General features: G+C 40.5%; 1 protein-coding gene across 4 annotated transcripts in view; it reads right to left on the bottom strand.

Annotated features, from left to right (window-relative positions):
• Positions 1–18825, bottom strand: part of LOC102230234 (dual specificity tyrosine-phosphorylation-regulated kinase 4-like) — a 35939-nt gene that overhangs the window by 11617 nt on the left and 5497 nt on the right. Inside the window, exons 1-2 of one of the 4 annotated variants that reach the window (XM_023347180.1) lie at positions 18616–18748; positions 1346–1429 (exon numbers count right to left, since the gene is read on the bottom strand). In XM_023347180.1, coding sequence (XP_023202948.1) covers positions 1346–1429; positions 18616–18690 — 159 coding nt within the window. In that variant the 5' untranslated portion in view covers positions 18691–18748. Of the gene's footprint in view, positions 1–1345; positions 1430–5544; positions 6214–8700; positions 9597–18615; positions 18749–18825 lie in introns of those variants that run through there. The other 3 variants (XM_023347177.1, XM_014474740.2, XM_023347176.1) reach the window with 3 other exon arrangements.

Genomic DNA, 18825 nt, shown 5'->3' with positions numbered 1-18825 from the left:
TCTCTCTCAGTTTCCACCCCCGTCATGGCGGCTCAGGTGTCCTGGACCCCCCGGAGGTAGCGGCTGGAATTACGACTCAGGACGGGGCCTCGGCGGCGGGCGTTGACAGGGCCTGTCTGCGGTGTCTTTGTGGGGAAGCAAACTGCTTTTCTCTGCCTGACACTCTGATTGCTCTCGCAGCACGATTACACGTGTTGCAGCCATGCGGCGCTCGGTTCCTACAATGACGGACAAAATTAACCTCCTGTCTGTCCCACGACACTGAAACCTCCTAACGTCTGCGGTTGTAGTAAACTGCTGCATACTTTGCTCTGAGTCACTAATTTCTATAAAGTAGATATTTATATTATTAAATTTGATGTGATCTGCTGCAGCAAATCTGCTAACTTGGTTAGGATGCATGGAAATAAGGCTAAATATAGCCACAGGCACATGCCACAACAGGCAACATGACTGAGGGAACAAGACGTTTAAATATGATGCTGCTGAATCAGAGGCAGCGAGACGTGAGCATGTTCACATCTCCACGCTACGGCCGCCCTCAGTGAAGCCGCACTGCAAATAAATATCAGCAATAATCTGATTTATTTAGCCTGTCGTAAGAGAGAAACAATATTTTCACCTAGTTATTCATTTATTCATAAATGTCACAGTTTCAGACAAAATATACATTAATTTATTTAGCAAGATAAATATTTAGATAGCAGGATAATATATTAAAACTAAATATTTGGCTCCCATTTAAATATTTAGCTCTGAGCTAACTCAGTATTTAGTTTAAAACTTCAATATTTAGTTTGTAATTAAGCAGAATGCATTATCAAAATAAAAGCAGGCTCTTAGTAACGTTAAACTCCTGCTGCAGATTCATCAGTAAATCGCCTCCATTCCCTTCAAAACGGCTCCTCTTCTGTTTTATGAAGTTTATAAAGAGGTTTGGAATACCAGGCTTTTATTTTGGTAGTCTACTTCTGGTTCTCAGCAAGTGAATGTGGATATTAGCTCAACATTTCTAACGTCCAACTAAATATTTAGCATGAAGCTAAATATGCATAATGGTAACTAAATATTTAGATTCATGCTAAAAATTTATAAATTCATTCAACTAAATCTAAATATTTAGTCGGTTGACCAAATATATAGCTTGTTAAATAGATATTAAACTAAACTAAATATTTATTTTGTTAACTATTTATTTTGAAGCTAAGTATTTGGCTCGCTAAGTTAGCGTCAGAGATGCGTCGCTGCAGCAGCATCAGGCGGGGATGCGTCGCTGCAGCAGCATCAGGCGGGGATGCGTCGCTGCAGCAGCATCAGGCGGGGATGCGTCGCTGCAGCAGCTGACCTGTGAGCAGGGTCGGTTTGGTCCGATGCGGCTGCCCTCCACTGGGAGTCTGTGGGGGTGAGGGAACGCCTCAGGCCGGGACGCCTGCAGGAGAAACGGAACAAATTTCATGAAAATGTTCACGAAAGCAAAGAAAAAAAAGAAATGTGACTTTTATCGCTTTACTTTTGCACAGAATGATGCATTATAGCGACTTTTATGGCCTGTTTTCAACTAAATGCAAGTGCTGGAAGCAGCTGAGTAAAATAATATTTAAACTGTGCTGGCTCGGTTCTCCAGCCTCTTTAGCAACCCACAGCCTCTGAGCATCTGAGCCGGGTTATAACCAGGCTAGTAAAAATAATGCGCACTGATCCGAAAATAGATTCCTCCTGCGGCGCTCTCCGTGCTCCCTCCTCTCTGCAGGTGCGCTCCCGTGTGCGCGTCCGCGTGCCTGCAGGAGGCGCAGGACAATGGAGATCAGGACGCAAAAAACTCCCAACGTCCCAGAAAACAAAAGCTGCAGCACAACGAGGTTGTTATAGTTAACTAAACTAACCAAAACCGAGCAAACATTTTCATTATCTGAAATAAATTAAAACAGTAATTAACTAAGAAAAACTGGAACTGGAAAAATGTCATGTGTTTATAAAAACTAACTAAAACATAGTGAAATTTGGTGTTTATGAATCTACTTATTAGCATTTTGAACTGATGTAAAATTGATTTTTTTCTCCCACACAAGCCTCAGCAGTTACCAAATTATGGCACATCATATTTTTCCTGTCATGTTTTAGACAATATACAATGTATATAGCATTACACAGTCTGATAACACATTTAGTTAACCTCATAAAATATGAAAATATTATAAAAATAAAGGGTTTTTGTACGCCATGACTCCACCAGAGGGCGCACTGACGGTGGCTACTAGCTAACCGTCTGGTAAGTCCAACACAATTTTCTACTTAAAATGTATTAACTAAATTATGACATGATTCATTTAGATAATTATAACATTGTCTAGGAAAATAGGTCATCTTAAAACTAGTAGTATTTTAAGTTAGACTTTATTGATGCAGTTTAAAAATATCTGGAAGTATTTCAGACCTTGAGGCGACAAAACGCCAGTCAGTTCAACAAAATGAGTCAGTTCAACAATAATATACTTTTAGAAAATGATATTTTCATTACCCAATCTATATACACATAATCATAATACAGTATTTTGACCTTTTTGAATTTAAGTGTGAAAAACTAAAACTACTATTATAATAAAAACTAAGTAAAAATTAACCATATTTAACTAATAAATACTAGCAAACATACTCTAAAAACTAAAACTAAATTAATTAGACGAAACGTCTTAACATAATAAAACTAAAGTCTAATGAGAGTTTAGCCCTGTTGTGGTCACAGGCCGCCATGCAGGGCACAGCCAGCTTACACCTGCTCCATTAATCAGCCTCTGCTGGGTGACAACATGCGGCTGAATAACAGCTTATCTTCAGGTCCAGATTTGCTGTAAAGCCCGTCCAGCGCTGAGCAGGATGAGTGCTGCGCCGGCTGAAGGTGCAGCTTCCACATTGTAATCTCAAAGCATTTCTGACCGACTGGAGGCCGGAGCGAAGATAACTGGACGCCATATGCTAAACCAGAAAATAACCTCAGAAATGGATTTTGATTTATTGTTATCAATTCTAATTAATTATTAAATTTCTCCTCTGTTCAATAAAAGTATCTGTTGGAGCTATTTTTTCTTTATCCATTTGAATTTTGTTTGTAAATTATAAGAAAAATATAAATTTAAGAATTAACTGAGTTTATTTGCAGGTTAATAATTGTTGATTCTATTTATCTTTTGTTTGATAATTTTTCTGATTTACTTTTTCTAAGTAAGACAGGAAGTAATGTGGGTCAGTCCACTTTCTATAAGTGTCCCTACACTTAGTAAAGGACCAGCAGGCATTTGGGTTTGGGGCCTTTGGTTTTTACCAGAGCAAGAGAAGTAGACAGGAAAACAAAGGAAAGTTTGAACTCTGTAATTTATTGCTGAAAAGGAAAATAAAAGCAACCAAGACAGTCAACAAGTTTGGACATTAAATTTCTTTTGCCTGCGTGAAGAATCTTGAGCCCAGTGCCTCATAGTGGCTGATGGAACTTTTATTGGATGTTTGGTTTGACAAACAATCACCACTACAGTATCAACAAATACCAATAAATTTGGAAATACAGCCACCGTGTGCAGCAACTCATTTCTTAATGTGACTGGTGTCCTAAAGAAAGAGCTTTAGAAATGGGAACAATTTTCTCCTTTTGCTCTGCTGTTTCACAGGGTTGACTGACGGCTGCATTTAGCAATTTTTCAGACCAAAAACAAAAAAAAAAAACCCTATTGGAATCGGCAGGTTTGGTTTTTAAATGTTGGTAAAAATTGTAGTTGGTGCTCTGCTAACAGCTAATGAATCCAAAATTCAGACGTCAATAAACTCAGATTTGTTTCTTCATTCTGTCAGTTTTAAATGAAAGCATGTGCACCTTTTTTATCCACACTTTTTCCATCCATTCAACTTTCCATTACTATTCTGGCATAAAGCACTGTGTGTACCAGCTAACTTAGAGTTGGTCTTTGTGTGGTCAGTAAACATAAGGTAACATTTCTGAACTAAAATCCGTTTTCTGAGCTGATTGTTCTCCGGCTGTGAGCCAAACATTGAACAGAAATAATGTTGTTTTTTCTAAACGCTGCAGGCGGCCATTTTGTTCGTTTCCTCGGGTGGTCGGCCCGACGTCTCTGACATGAAGAAAACAGAAAGTGACGCTGTGTTGAATTTTACAGGAAAACTGTTTATGATTTACTACCAGATTATAACTCAAACCCCCATTTGAGGAAAAGATGGGTAAGTCCTATAAATCTGCTGTAAATAAATAAGCTTTGATATTTGCATTCACTCTGATGTGTGATTTTGTTTGGATCTTTAATAAAACAGCCAGGGACTGTAAGGCACTTTTTAAATGTTTTTTAGTAATGAGTTTTCCTGTGTGATTTTAGTTTTATTGTAATTAATTGTGGAGGTTAAAGTTCATGCGGTTTGGTTGCGTTCTGACCTCTCAGGTTCAGTGTGTGGCAGCATGTAGGTCACTGCGGCAGGCCGGCTGTGGAGATCAGCCGTAAGTTCATGAGCACCAGACAGGTGAAAACGTGTCACAGGTGAATCAAACTTGACCAAATATCAGCTGATATGAATCTTCATTAGCACCAAATCGGTCCAAAGTGAGGTCTGCAGCTAAAAGCAGTGAAAAACGATCCCAGAGTTTATAACTGGAAGAAATCAAGTTGCTGATTCCAGGTGTGTGATGCACAGCTGCCGACGGAGAACAAGTGCAACCGAAGCCTGCAGTAACACTGACTTTGTCCATGCAGCTGTTTCAAGCAAAGCCAGGGTTTTGCTTGATCCTTGCAAATGTGTGAGAGGAGCTTCATCTCCAGGAGGGTCAGTTGGTCAGAGGGTCAAACCGAGGCAATAAAACAGCAACCAGAGTAAACATAAACAAACTGTAAACCGCTCACACCCTCATCTGTCAGACGGTTAATTATCAGGGTAAAATCCACACATCCTGTCATCTCTGCTGCAGATCTGACCTGCCAACCAGGAGGCCAAAAACACAAAGCTGAGCAATTACCACAACTTTTAGTCCGTTACGATCCCGAAGCAGCAACGGTTAAATTTAATCAGTCCCCATGTACGGAGTGAAAAACACACCGCAACACATTTAGACTTATGGAATCTGTCAGCACAACAAACACTGAAATAAATGGGGCGAAACAACGACTGAAATAGAAATGGATCAGATTTTTCATCAGAACTTGGCATGCGTTCAGGAGCAAAGAGGCAGAAGCTGGAAATCGGGGTGCAGGTTGGACGACAAGGAGAAAGCAGAAATATTCTCAAACTTTGCAAGAATTCACTTCATAAACCCACAAATCAGATCAATATAAAGCTAGAGGTCAATTCCAGCTGTAACGTCATTTCAAGTTAATCTAAAAATTAATTTAAAGTTTGGGTCTGTATCCAGGCAGAAACCGTCCACATCCCACTCAGGTTTAGTTAAGAGGTGTGGAATATTTCTTAAATGATCAACTATCCACTTTATTCTTTTCAGCTAACATAAAATTCTCATGAAATACTCATGAAAGTTTGTTCTAAACTGTACCTCACCTTGTTGTTTATTTCTGGTAACATGCTGTTTCCTCTCAGACTTGGCAGCTCAAAATTTATAAAATCCAATAAAGAGTCATTATTTCCAGCTCAGGTGCAAACTTTCCAGAATTCTGTCCTTGTGGTGAATCCGCAGCGATGAGTAAAATCCTGGTGACTGATGAGAATCCCAACCCAAACCTCCCGCACTCCCGGTTTTACGCGCACCGGGTAATGCGCTGTCGTCACAGCGGAGATTAGCGAGCGCGACAAGCTGTCGACGGGTGCCTGGAGGAGCCACCTGTTCGGGTTCCCGCTGACAGCTGGGGATGGACCGATATAGGTCTGTTTTTAAAAGTCCGTCCACCTCCAACCAGCCTATTATGACCGAGGCGCTTTGTGAGAGAGAGGAGAGCTTGACGCACGGCCGGAGCGCAGCGCGGAACGGAGCGCAGCGCAGCGCGGAACGGAGCAGGCTGCGCACCGAGACAGTAAATAACACGCAGACAGTTCGCTCTCAAAATGACTGAGAGCCTCCGACCCAAGCAAGGCGTCTCATGTAGTCAAGCTGTAAATCTAATCGTTCTCTGTGAAATTGTTGCTATTTTGGATGTTTTTCAGTGGAGGAAACTGAATCCATGGTCACACTAGAAGAAAAGCTGTAAAAACATGTTTTAAATGGAACATTTTAAATATCAACACGATGAGTTGATTTCAAAATCTTTAAGTGGTTGTAATGTGAACTTACAACGTCAATGAGGAAGGATGCAGTTCTTGGTGCATCAAGTTACAACCGCAAAAATCAGGGAGTTTTATGAAGAACTGAAGCAGAACTGAAGGACAAAGCAAAGCAAAGCAAAGGCTGCCGTTTGTAAAGTTACACAATCAGAAACTAACAGCAATAATTTGGGTTATTTAGCCTGAAATCAGAAGAAATGGGGGTTCATTTTCCATTCATATTTCACCATGCTATTCATTCATTCATTCATTCATAAATGTTTCAAACGGAATATTTAATTTGCAAGCTCGATATTTAGCTCCACATTCAACATTTGGTTTAGTTTAGCAACTGAACACTTAGTCTACAAATTAAATATTTAGTTTGTAGCTAAATATTTTCTTTGCTAACTAAAAATTTAGCCCCAAACAAAATATTTAGTTTCCTAACTTAAGATTTAGCTTCAAACTACATATTCAGTTATTAAACTAAGTATTAAGTTTACAAACTAAATATTTAGCGTACTAACTAACCATTCTGTAACCAAATACATTTTTATTTAGCCAAATATTTAGCTTGCGAACTAAATAAAATATAATAATCATCATAATAAAATACTAATTAATACTAAATCATTAGCTTGGAAACTACTTTTATAAATTAATGAAATAATGACTTTGAAAAATAAATCCCCCTTTTTTCTTACTACATGCTAAATAACCCAAATTATTGCTTTTAATTTGTGAATATATAACTTTACAAATGACAACCCATATAAAAGATACATTGTTTTAAAACATTTTTACATAAACATCTTAAAGGCCTGACATGCGTCAGCACTCAGACTCAATAGAAAGAATAGAAAATAGAACAGAAACACCTTTTCTAGACTTTACTTTCTAGATCTATTCTTGTAAAACCGTCTCTAGATGACACGTTGGTTTTCCACCACTCATAATGTTCTATATTTAGCTGAATTTTGTCGTTTCATAACGTAGAAGGAGATCCAGCGGCACGGATCACTGAATCAGCCTCCACCTGTGAGGATCTCATCGGATCCTCCTGCTGCGTCCAAACGCTTTAAATACACGCAGTTTGTTCTCCAAGGCCAGAAACAGAACAGCTGCGCTTCGACTGCCATTAAATTACACACTGCTTCATTCTGTTACATTTATATTTATCAAGGTAAAGCTGGCTGAATATAAATTCTTCCACATCATAATTATTATCTGCTGCAAAAAACGTCAAGATTTTCTGGAACCAAAACGTAGAAAAGCTTTTTCTGCAGAACCCTGAACTTTTTCATTCTGCAGCTTTTATCTAATTGGCTCCAAGAAAACAAGAAAAACAATCAACTCACTCCAACATCATTACATAAATGGAAGAAGTTGTTTTGAAGTGACTAATCTGTATCTGCAGGAGGAAAACAGCTCAGTGATGATTAGTAGGAGCAGCAGATGAATCTGATGAGATGATGCGGTTATGTAACGTCCTGGTCACACTGAGGGATGAGCAACAACAAATCCCCTCCTCCTTCACCTTTCAGCTACAGGTAAATTACACAAGTTTCTTAATAAAAACTAAATTAAATCTTTATACTGACATGAATTAACAGCAGACGGCTCCAGCTCAGTTGTAGCATCGCTGCCTTGCAGCAAGAAGGTCCGGTTCCAGAACCGGACTTCACTAGGTCTTTAACAGAGAACATGCAGACATGTTCTCTGTTTGCATGTGTAACGTAGTAAATCCAGCTCAACAGGGTCAAATTTGTCATTATGCACCAACCTGTACGGTTGAATGGAGTGTTTTTGCTCCCTGCAGGCAGAATGCAAAAAAACATTTCTGATATAATAAAGCCACGTAACACGCAGCCCGTGTTAAATGAGGAAGCGCTAAATGTTCCCTGAGCAGCAATGATAGGAGCTGCAGACAACAAACATCTCACTACAGCTGAATGAGAAATCAAACCAAAAAGTGACTCCGGTCCTCCTACAAACCTCGGTCTGGGTTCAGTTGAAGTGAACTCTGGTTCGGTTTGAATGCATGTGAATACAAAGCAGACCGGAGACCGCTCCAAAATCAAGAAGTGGACTACAGTGCAGGGCATTCTGGGTAAATCCAACCAAATCAAACATGCTAGCGCTAGCAGCAGAAATGGCTCCTGGTCTTTAGCCAAAGACTAAAGAGAAATCCTCCAACCACTAAAATCTGACGCCTCCATTTAGTTTCCATTTGGTGAAGAAGGAAGTTTTGATCAGTTTCTTCTTTAAAGGTTTTTGTGTCGTTTCCTTCAGTGGTTCTTGGTGCAGCGCCCCCACAGGCGATGAGGGGAACAGGTTGGTTTGACTCAGAACAGAGACAGAACCACAGCAGTTAGAACCGAATCTGCTGGATTATAAGCTGTTAAACTCCCTGTAAAAACAACTGGTTCAGCGATGAGGACCGGCCTTCATACGTACCTCCGGTTGGACCCTCCTGTTCCGGCCCAGGCAGCAGCAGTGGAGGAGCCTAAATCCACAGCAGGCAGGTGAGGTCCCGTCGTCCCACATGGCGGGTCTCCCCCATTCTGTCACCAACGCAGCCTGAGAGGCACGTCAACCTCCAAACAGCATCTCCAGCCAGAGGGGAGGAAGTAAAGCAAACACCTGGTTGTCTGCAGAGCCGGGATCTGGGTCATCAAAATCTTAGGCCAGATTTTTTTCCTTCGAGACTTAACTTTTGCTCCTCTGGTTCTCTTCATGTAACAAAGCTCTCCCTCCTCCTTTTCTTCACAGAAGCAGATCCTAACTCAGTACTTCCTGGGATTCTCCATCTGCACCGTCTATTTATAGATACCTACATCTCAGCGCCTTTGCAAACAATTTTTCTCCGTTTCTGGATGTAGGCGGACTGCTTGGCATCAAGCAGACAAAAAGGAGAAGCGATGGTGGCAGTGAGGGAGTGTTCCTCGTCTTGGCGGTTGCTGCTGACGTATGGATTCAGCTGGGGACCCGTCCTGCCATCCTGAGCCGGAGACAGAGCAGCAGGGGCCTGGCACTTCCCTTAGGGTGGATGGATGGAGGAGGGAGTGCAGATCCCATCACTCTCCCAGGTGAGCTCCTCCTGGGGCGGAGGAAGTCAGACAGGGAGGAGGTTCTGCTTTAATGGGGCTCCCGTGTGGCTCAACACGTGCCTGAAACTTTCCTCTTCCTTCACACTTGCCACTGTATCCTGGAGACAAAGCTAGTGGGACGCTACGCCCCCCGCATGCTTCTCCTCATCTCATCCTACACCTTTCATACCGGCACTGTGAGGCTTAAACCACACAGAAGTTACATTTAGATTATATTTTCTTTATATAGTAGAGATGTGACTCTTTAAGGGTGCATTCACACTAGCCCTGTTTAGTTTGCTTTAATCAAACTCCAGTTTGTTTGTCTAGGTTCTGTTGGGTTGTTGAGGTGTAAATGCTAATCAAACTCTGGTCCACCTACAAACTTTGATCTGGGTTCGGCTGACATGAACTCTGGTTTGGTTCGAATCCATATAGGAAGCAAGCAGACTGGCGACCGCTCTAAAGGAAGGAAGTACACTAAAGCCCAGGGCATTCTGGGTAAATACAACCAAAGCTAACATGTTAGCCAAGCGCTAGCAGCAGCAATGGCTCCTGGTCTTTAGCCAAAGACTAAAGAGAAATCCTCCAACCGCTAAAATCTGACGCCTCCATCTAGTTTCCATCTGGTGAAGAAGGAATTTGCTCTGTGTCTTAAGAGGCTATTTGTCATTTCCTTCAGTGGTTCTTGGTGCAGCGCCCCCACAGGCCAGGAGGGGAACAGGTTGGTTTGACTCAGAGCAGAGAGGAAGAGAACCGCAGCAGCTGGAGGTGGAGCAGATGATGGAGTTCTGGTTCCAACACAAGGGTTAGGATTAGGACGATCAGGTGTGACTGTCAGGAAGATCGATTATGATCATCTTAAGTGATTATTATTAAGATTGGTGGAACGGGAAAATCAGAACAAAAAATTGTACCGTGTGAACTAGGATTTAGTGTCTAGTGATTTAAATCTGATTTTTAAGGTGATGACTCAATTCATAAATGATTTTCAATTCAAAAACCAATTTCTCTATTCAAACTGTCAAGATACTCTTGATAGTTTATGTATAACTGACAACAGGAAAATACTGTAAACAAATAGAACATTAAAACAATTCTACACGGTTCGATCAGTTTATATTTAAACAAAAATATGTTTGTGCATAACATTCTGTAACTTAAATGACCAGCATTAGGTTAGCTTAGCTGCCTGGACGCAAAATGCAAAAATCCACCTGTTTTAGCTGCCTTAGATTAATAATAATAATAACTAGAACATTGATTAATTTTATTCTGGATTACAACTTTTTACTTCTGTTCATTGTTGTGTAATGTTTTCTTTTTTTGGTTGTTCACTGCTATGTCTTTCATGTAAAGTCCTTTGAAGTGGCATGTTGCTGAAATGTGCTAATAAACCTGATCCTGTTAGTTCGGCCCTCGCTGCACTACAGCTTTATTCTCAGCTGGTTAATAAATGACAAACTGGAAGGGACTAAATGCCACTTGTCTGTTTAACCTCCAGTTATTGGGCAGATTAAAGTGCAGCGCTTCATATTTAACACGTTGTTTTGATAGCAATTGACACATCAGAAATAAGCACAAGTATCTTTGCTCATGGCAGTTTCACCCAGCCACCAAAAATATAATCTGTAAATCAACATGTTTTGGTGACAGGAAAAATGTTGCTATTTCTGTAGCATGAAGCCCCAGAGGGTGTTTTGTATTTCATTACTGCCCGGTCAGCCGGGTCCGGCAGGCTGTAGGACAGAACCTCCTTTATGCTGTCACTGCTTATCTTTAAAAACAACACATCCTGGATGAGAGGAGTAAAGCTTGAGTGTAAGCCAGGAGGTCAGCGCGGCAGGTGGTTGGACGTGCTGCGTCGGGCCAGATGAGCCTTCTGGGAGCGGTTCTGCCGGGCCAACAGGTGTCACAGGGGCCAAACCTGCCACCCGACCAGCGTCTGTCCAGCAGGGAGCAGCCGGGCAGCCTGACCTGGAAGCTGTTCTGCACCATCTGCACATTTAGAGGCCCAGCAGCTTCTTCGTTACACCATCTGAGATGTAGGTCAAGTTCACAAGTTGACACACTCACACGCACTCCCAGGATCAATTGTGACTCGCATGTTAATGGCGCTTCTTATACTTAGGCCAACACAGTGTTTATGGTAACGTTTTACTCCGTTTCTACATGCCAAAAACGTTACTAGGTCTAAAGAGGGGGTAAAATTGGCTTTGATGAGCTTTACATCATGCTATAATATCATTCCTAACCAAAAACATACCTGGAGTGTTGCTTGATTCTTTCATGCATGTTTGTGGAATCCTTTGATCTCCACTGGCAGCCATTGGGGCGCCTAAACGCTTGCTCATAGAAAGCGCAATGGCGCCCCCAGAGAGATTAAGCACTCTACCAAAACAATATTTAGCAGATGCTAATGTTCAAACGCTATACCAACAGAAGTGTTAACAGAAGCTAACAGTTCAGTGCTACTAATCCTTAGACATAATAAATGAAAGCTAAATAATAAAAAAACATACGAAAGTTGTTTTTTTTTTTTAAATCTGCCCCCCCATTATTTTTACTGGCCTGGTCACCACTAACAAGGCATCAAATTTTTTAAGTCATGTTTTATGCATACAGAATTTTGTAATAACTGTGGGTGACACAGTTACGTGATTTTGCTATAAAGTGGCACCATGTGCCTGGAAAACACATGAATGCCTTTTAGAGAACTGAAGAATAATCCTCTCTCCACTTTGGAAACCAGTTAATTTTTCTCCTCAAAGTGGTTTATAATCAGTTGGACTTTATATTTGTGAGGAAATAACTGACGGAACTGGGACTCCTGCAACAACAGAAACTGATACCAACCCAGATTCTCATATAATCCAAAAGAACGTCTGACAAGTTGTTAAAAAGCAGCCTAATTTAAAGCAAACCCCGATGTTATCATCGTATTCAGCATCGGAGGAGTGGGAGATTATGTCTGGTTTTTGGGGGGTATTTTGAGCGAATTTGCGACTCGTTTAGGATGCAGCTGAAAATTAAGCCACAACTTTTCCTAGCACCCGTGAGGAATGGTTTCTCCACCAGAGAGAGAAAAGTTTGACGTTAGTTTGATAAATAAGGGGAATGAAGGAATTTCTCTGCAGTATGCTGCTTATCTGCCTGTAATCTGACAGCAGCTCATCAGTCCGTTAGATTCAGTTTGACGTACAGACGAAGCAAACAGCAACAAAAACTGAAAAAGGAAAGCAAAGAGAATCTTTCAGTGTTCAATTCGATTCAATTCTGATTTTTAAGGTCACAATTCAATTCGGAGACAATTCCTCTAATCAAACGGTCTAAAGATTCAGTTTAAATTATGTGAAAAGAGGAAAAGATGGTATTAGCAAGCAGAACATTTATTCAAAACTATTCTGTAAAGTTCTCTGTCAAATTACATCAGTTTATATTTTATTACAACTCTGTAACTTAAATTGCAAATTTTAGGTTAGCTTAGCTGTCTTGACTTTTTCTTAAATAAAAAATATCAATATCGCAGATGGATAGAGGATTCCTAAAGAATTAGTCAGAATACATACGATGAGCGAGACGCCCTTCTGACTGGACGAGTAATACGACATGCAAATAGGAGCAACAAAGACATACAACTTCAACATATCTTCAAAATCGATTTCAGCCGATTCAGATTTCCCAGGACTAGAACTTCTGGATGTCCATAGAATATTTTTTTTCTGCACCTCTAAAAGATTTGATATAAAATGATCTGATAAAATAATTTTTGAGTTTTATGGGAAAGCTGCAGCGAACTGTACAGTTTCCAGTAACCATCAGGTTCTGCACACCTCAGGTTTTCAGGGAGTTTGTTTCAGATGTGAGGAGAATAGCAACCAAGCGCTGCCTCACTTTGTTAGATGTTTCTTTTTTAAGGGATGCTGAAGTTTCACTTTTATTCTTTCCTTCATTTTCTCATTAATACCTTTAACTTTGAGCGGTGTTATGGATAAACTCGGCTGGCCAGTATTACTGCTCTCTCTGTTTGGACCCAGTTCTCAGTCTGTAGGTAAATCACGACCCGACCGGATTTGTGTATTTTTTATAAAACGGGGCGGCGGCAGGAGACGGAGGTTGACCTACTACTACATGCAGTATCTGTGTCAGCCATGTTGACCCGTCGGACCACCTACATAGAGAGCATAATCCTCTCTATAATGCATTACTCATCATTCCACGTTTAGTAAAATCCATGAACACAGAAGAGCTTCCTGTTTCAGACCCAGACTGACAGAAAAACCAGAACTGGGCCACGGGTCGCTTCATGTGGCCCTGATTACCAGATGGCTGGATGATAAAAATAAAAATAGGACTCAAAAATGAATCTAAGGCTGGTATAAAATGTCACTTGCTCAGAGAATGAATTTCTGCATCTTGCAAAAAGATGCAGAAATATATGATCAGTCATTTCCAGTTAAAACTCTATGCACTCCTTAGTTAGTTAAACGCCTGAGTACTTAAACGCAGCATTTAAAAATAAATTAGTAGACAAGGAAGGATAATTTACAGAGCACCACTGTTCGTGTAGAGTAATTCATTTAAAATGACTTTGGTATAGTTTGGTTGCTTTAGGACGGGTGCATGTCAATATTTAGACCATAAAATGCCTCATTTTCATAAGAATAAAAAATATCCAGTGTCAGTGTGAGTAAATTATTATTTGGGGAACTATTAATGCAGCTTAAAATATATTTAAGTTTTATGGAAAATTGCATTACTTGTAATAAAGGTTTCAGTTAAAAACATGAAAATTTTAAGCAACAATAATCATCTTGCAATAAAAAACCTGCAGATGGAAACAGAGGATTTCTAACAGTTTGCTGTCATTGAAACACGGCAGCTAATTCATGACTAAATTAAACGATCATATTTAGTCATATTCTGTTCAAATCAAGTGAAATACTGACAAGAAGATATTCAGTGTTTTGAAGGTTAGCAGGCAGTTCCTGGACAGCTCGAACTTTGACCTTTGGTCAGCTGTATTTCTCTTTACAGTTATCAGAGTCTTACCTCATTAATCATTCTTTCATCCAGGCTTTGCTGCCTTCCTTTCCTGGAATGAGACTGGATCCAGGGACCCATATCTGGGTCAGCCGGCCGCAGAATGTCTCCGTGATTCTAGAGAACCCGTCCGTCACAAAGCTGAACCCCGTTCAGAGCTAGAGCTGTGCAGGTGCGCGTGTAGAAAGCAAAGTTTAACTGCTGCAAATGCGCTGAGTAGTGGCAGCTGCAGCACCTGCTGGGAGCGGGGCAGGTGTTGACCTGAATGCCCCGGCTCTGGCCTCAGAACCTGAGGATGGAGGTGACTGCATGCATCAGCAGGCCGCTGTGGGTGATGACAACGCGGCATGTCTGCTATGTCTCGTGTGCCGTGGCTTTTCTGCAAATGGTTAAAATATTGCCTCAACAGAATGTGAAGCTCCAAGCAGAACGATCTCAGCCTCAGGGTTCCCAAACTGAATTAGCTCACTGCAAACACGCAGACAACGCTACACAATAAATACAGAAACATCAACCTGTTTTTTTCTCACGTTTATTCACTATTTTGCCTCATAACTTCTGATTTCAGGTTTTAGGGGTTTTGCAGCATTTTGCTGCTGGACGCTCCTTTGCTCTTTTTCTAGTGAGAAACTTTTCATTTCGTTCTGCTTGAGGATCAAAGCAGGTTGATGAATTTTATTACACTAGTTCTTTTAACTTAGATTTTATAATAATGATTCAACAACAGTTTATATCTTATGATATAAAAAAAATTCTAATCAAAAATGTATTTGATAATTTTTTTTATTTTTGCCCTTTTCCTCATTTTCCCTTCAGGTTTCTGAGGCCCCTCAGCGCCCCCTGGTGGCCAGTTTGGGGTCACCAGATTCCTCATGCACAGGGTGGCTGAGCAGTTTTAAAACACTGAAGCCCTTAAAAGATCTTAAATTCATGCATCTAAAATTAAGGCCTTAAAAAGTTGTAAATTAATTTTATAAAAAATTTTATTGGCCTTAAATCAAATGTCTTAAATTTTGTCCAAGAGAACTAATTAAATTTGTATAAACGATTTTCTTGCAGGACATTTCTGTCAGGCAAAAGACTAAGTCACACGGATCAGACATCTTTACGTTCTGTGACTCGAGTCTGGTGAGGCTAATATTAGCAGCCAGTACCGGTAGCTACCTTGCTAGCTAGCTAGTTTTTTATAGGGTTTGATAAACGGGAGCCGATGTCTCTATGGTACGTTTGTGATGAGGCGACCATCGCTCTCCCTGCCCCTTTGCTTGCTGTGAAGTTTCGAGCTCGTACACATTAACTTGAACACATGGACTAACGACGCAACGCAAAAACTGTTCAACTTTTGTTGCTGTCGTTGTTGGGTTTGGGTTAGGCAAGTGGGGACAAACTTTCACCTTCACAATTTTTGCTTTGCTTAATTGTAATACAGCAAGATTCCCCAACATTTATGTTTTTTCCGTTTTAAATTTCGTTGATGGTGGCTTTAAAATGGTCTAAAAGGTCTTGAATTTGACTTGCTGAAGCCTGCAGACTGCCTAACCTCCTCTTTGCTTCCTCAACCCAGTGATGAAGAGTTTCCAGTCTCTTTGGTCTTACTGGGGTGATGACCTGGTGGGCCAGATCACACAGGTAACATGAGCATCTTAAGCCTCATCTCCACTCATAAGGCCTTTTGTCAACCAATCACCTTCCATCACAGACAAAGAGGACATCAAGCTAACAGTATCTGGGCGAAGCGTTAGCAAAAGGCAGCGTGCTTTAGGTTCTTGCTGTTTATCTGATGCAGATGTAAACAACAAGAGAAAACTAAAATTCTTCTGGGTCGAAGAGCGATGCTGCAGATAAATACTAATTAATTCCAGCCGGAGAGCCCCATGCACGGCTTAAAGGTTAATCCTGATTATTCATCATGGTTATGCAACCCAACTAGAAGGAGGAGGAAGCACTTTCTAAATCTTATTCCAACATTTTACTGAAATATTAACTGCTTTGTATGAGACATGAAGAATGTCACCAGCTGCAATTTTAAATTAACTATATTTAGACTGTTAATGTTCGGGAGGATGATAAATGAAATTACTTTTAGTGAATTATTGAAACTAAAAACAGATTTCAGGCTGTAAATGTAAACTAAACCATGTGAATGCCATAATTAATAATCTGTTTTATTTTTTAGGATTAATTCACCCCTTCGCTAATTTATACTAGAGATGGGAGTCAATCAAAAACTATATAATCGACAAAATAAGCAACATTTTCAATCCAAAAATCATTACTTCTAAATTACTGAATAAATAGACATAGGAGCTCTGCAACAAATATATTTATAATTTTCTGTTATTTAGGTTAGAAACGATGTCAAAGGTCAAACACTATATCTAATAATTTTTAACACTTCCACCAACAGCAGAGCTTATCTTTAGCTTAGCTTAGCACCAATTTCTGGTATGGCTGACATGGGCAACCACCCAGGGCGGCATCTTTATATTTCAGTAATAAGGCAGTTCAAATGCTTTACATCATAAAAACATTGTGACAGTTTTAACAAATAAGTAAAATTGTTACCTACTGCAGCTTTAAGGTGCAAAAACAGTTACGTAAGCGTTAAGTCTTAAATTATGCTGTAGGAAATAACGAAACACAGCGAGCTGAGTCAGCTCCTTTTATATAATAACTGTATTTTAGATCTGACCAGATTACACAACAACGCCCCTGAGCCAGTATGGAGAGAGAGAGCGATGGGGGAGTAAGTGAAAAACCGACGGCCTGAAGCCAGCCACTCATTAACTCAACTCCCTGGGTGGCTGTCCAAACCGCATTCTTCTCACACCCAATTAATGTTTGTCAAGCTGAAAGGGTCCTCGAGTCGCCATGGCAACCTGAAGGCGTCGCACTAAACGACGCCGACGGTGCCGAGGGCGGCGCTAAAATAGAGCCACAGGCGTCTCTGCTGGCACAAATACAGCTCACAAATTTATTTAAAACTGAACCCACGGCAAAACACACACACACACACAAAGGCCTGCCAGAATAGGCAATCAATCAATTAATCGCATAATAAATTAAAAGAAGCTCAGTAATTTCCATTTGCATGATTTGTTGTTTTTCTTTATCTACCAAAAACTGGATAATAAAAGTCTTCAGTTTGGTGCTGAGGTCTCCACCTACGGAGCCCCTTAAGGGACATGGGGATTGTTTTCTTTTGCAATAAATTAGCAAATACAGCCTGGTCTATTTTGTCTACTGTCATAGAGAAAACAAATGTCAATTTAAAATTGCACATATTTGCACCTTTAAAGGGCCTGAGTGAGACGTTTCTACATTCCCAACTCCTTGGTGCAGAAACTGAAAACAGATCTGCTAACTGCGTTTGTTTGTGTAAGGTGGAGATGAGACTGCTCATGAAAACGTCCCTTTATTAACCAGTCAGCCTGCAGTCAGATGATTTCATTACTCCATGAAAGTAACTAAAAAAATACTCCAAATAGTTTGGATGTCATTTTTCTTTCTTTCCTTCTGTTTCTGTTTTAGAGGGAATGAAACGAGATGGGAAGAACACGACTGACCAGTTTTGCACATAAGTTTATGGCATCTGTATCCTAAAAAATAATAGAAATCTTCCTATTTCTCACTAACAAGATAATAACATACATGGAAAAACTTTATAAAAACATTATATTGTAGCAGAAAGACAAGATACTGACAGGATTGTGAGGGAATGCAAACTTATTGCCAGGTATTTAAAACAAAAAAAAAAATCCCCTCATGTCTCCTGGGGTATTTTGTATCAACTAACCCTTTTGATGAAGGACAAGTTTGTTTACGGAGACTTCATCATTCATTTTATTTCTCGTTTCTGTTGTTTATTTATTTTAGATATTTAAAATGTCTTCCAGTTCCAAAGTTAAATGTTTATTAAAATCTAAATATTACTGATCTTTGAGAATGTCTTCCTGCAATCTTATGCCATTACTGTTAAATTGCTTAGAAATGGTCTCAAACACCAATATTATCAATTATCGCAATAACTTCTGGGACAAGTTATCGCATAGCAAAATTTGAAATTGTGACACACACACACACTGACGCAGGAATGAGTAGAAAGGTGATTTAACGGCTGCAGCGGCCCGTCGCTGGTTAACAAAAAGCCCCTGATGGGCGGTGAGGTCGCCACGGTAACCTCTGCTGACACCGATATGTGATTGTGTGTCAGCAGAGGCGAGCGCTCCCTCTAAATTACCCGCTTCAGTTCGGAGGGTCCGGTGTCAGCGTGGGACAAAGCTGTGATGAGTAACTCTATCAGGCCAGGGTTCATCAAAATAACAGGGCGACACGCCACCGTCAGGGGGGCAAGAGGCTGGCCGCGGCGCTGCCTGCAAAAATAAACAGATGGTAGCGCTGCTAGCTTGGAGCTACGGAGTCGGTGGTTTGAATCCCACCCTGACTCTCC

The sequence above is a fragment of the Xiphophorus maculatus genome, chromosome 2 (assembly GCF_002775205.1).
Source record: "Xiphophorus maculatus strain JP 163 A chromosome 2, X_maculatus-5.0-male, whole genome shotgun sequence".
Taxonomy (NCBI): domain Eukaryota; kingdom Metazoa; phylum Chordata; class Actinopteri; order Cyprinodontiformes; family Poeciliidae; genus Xiphophorus; species Xiphophorus maculatus.
This window is presented reverse-complemented; position numbering and strand designations above follow the sequence as displayed.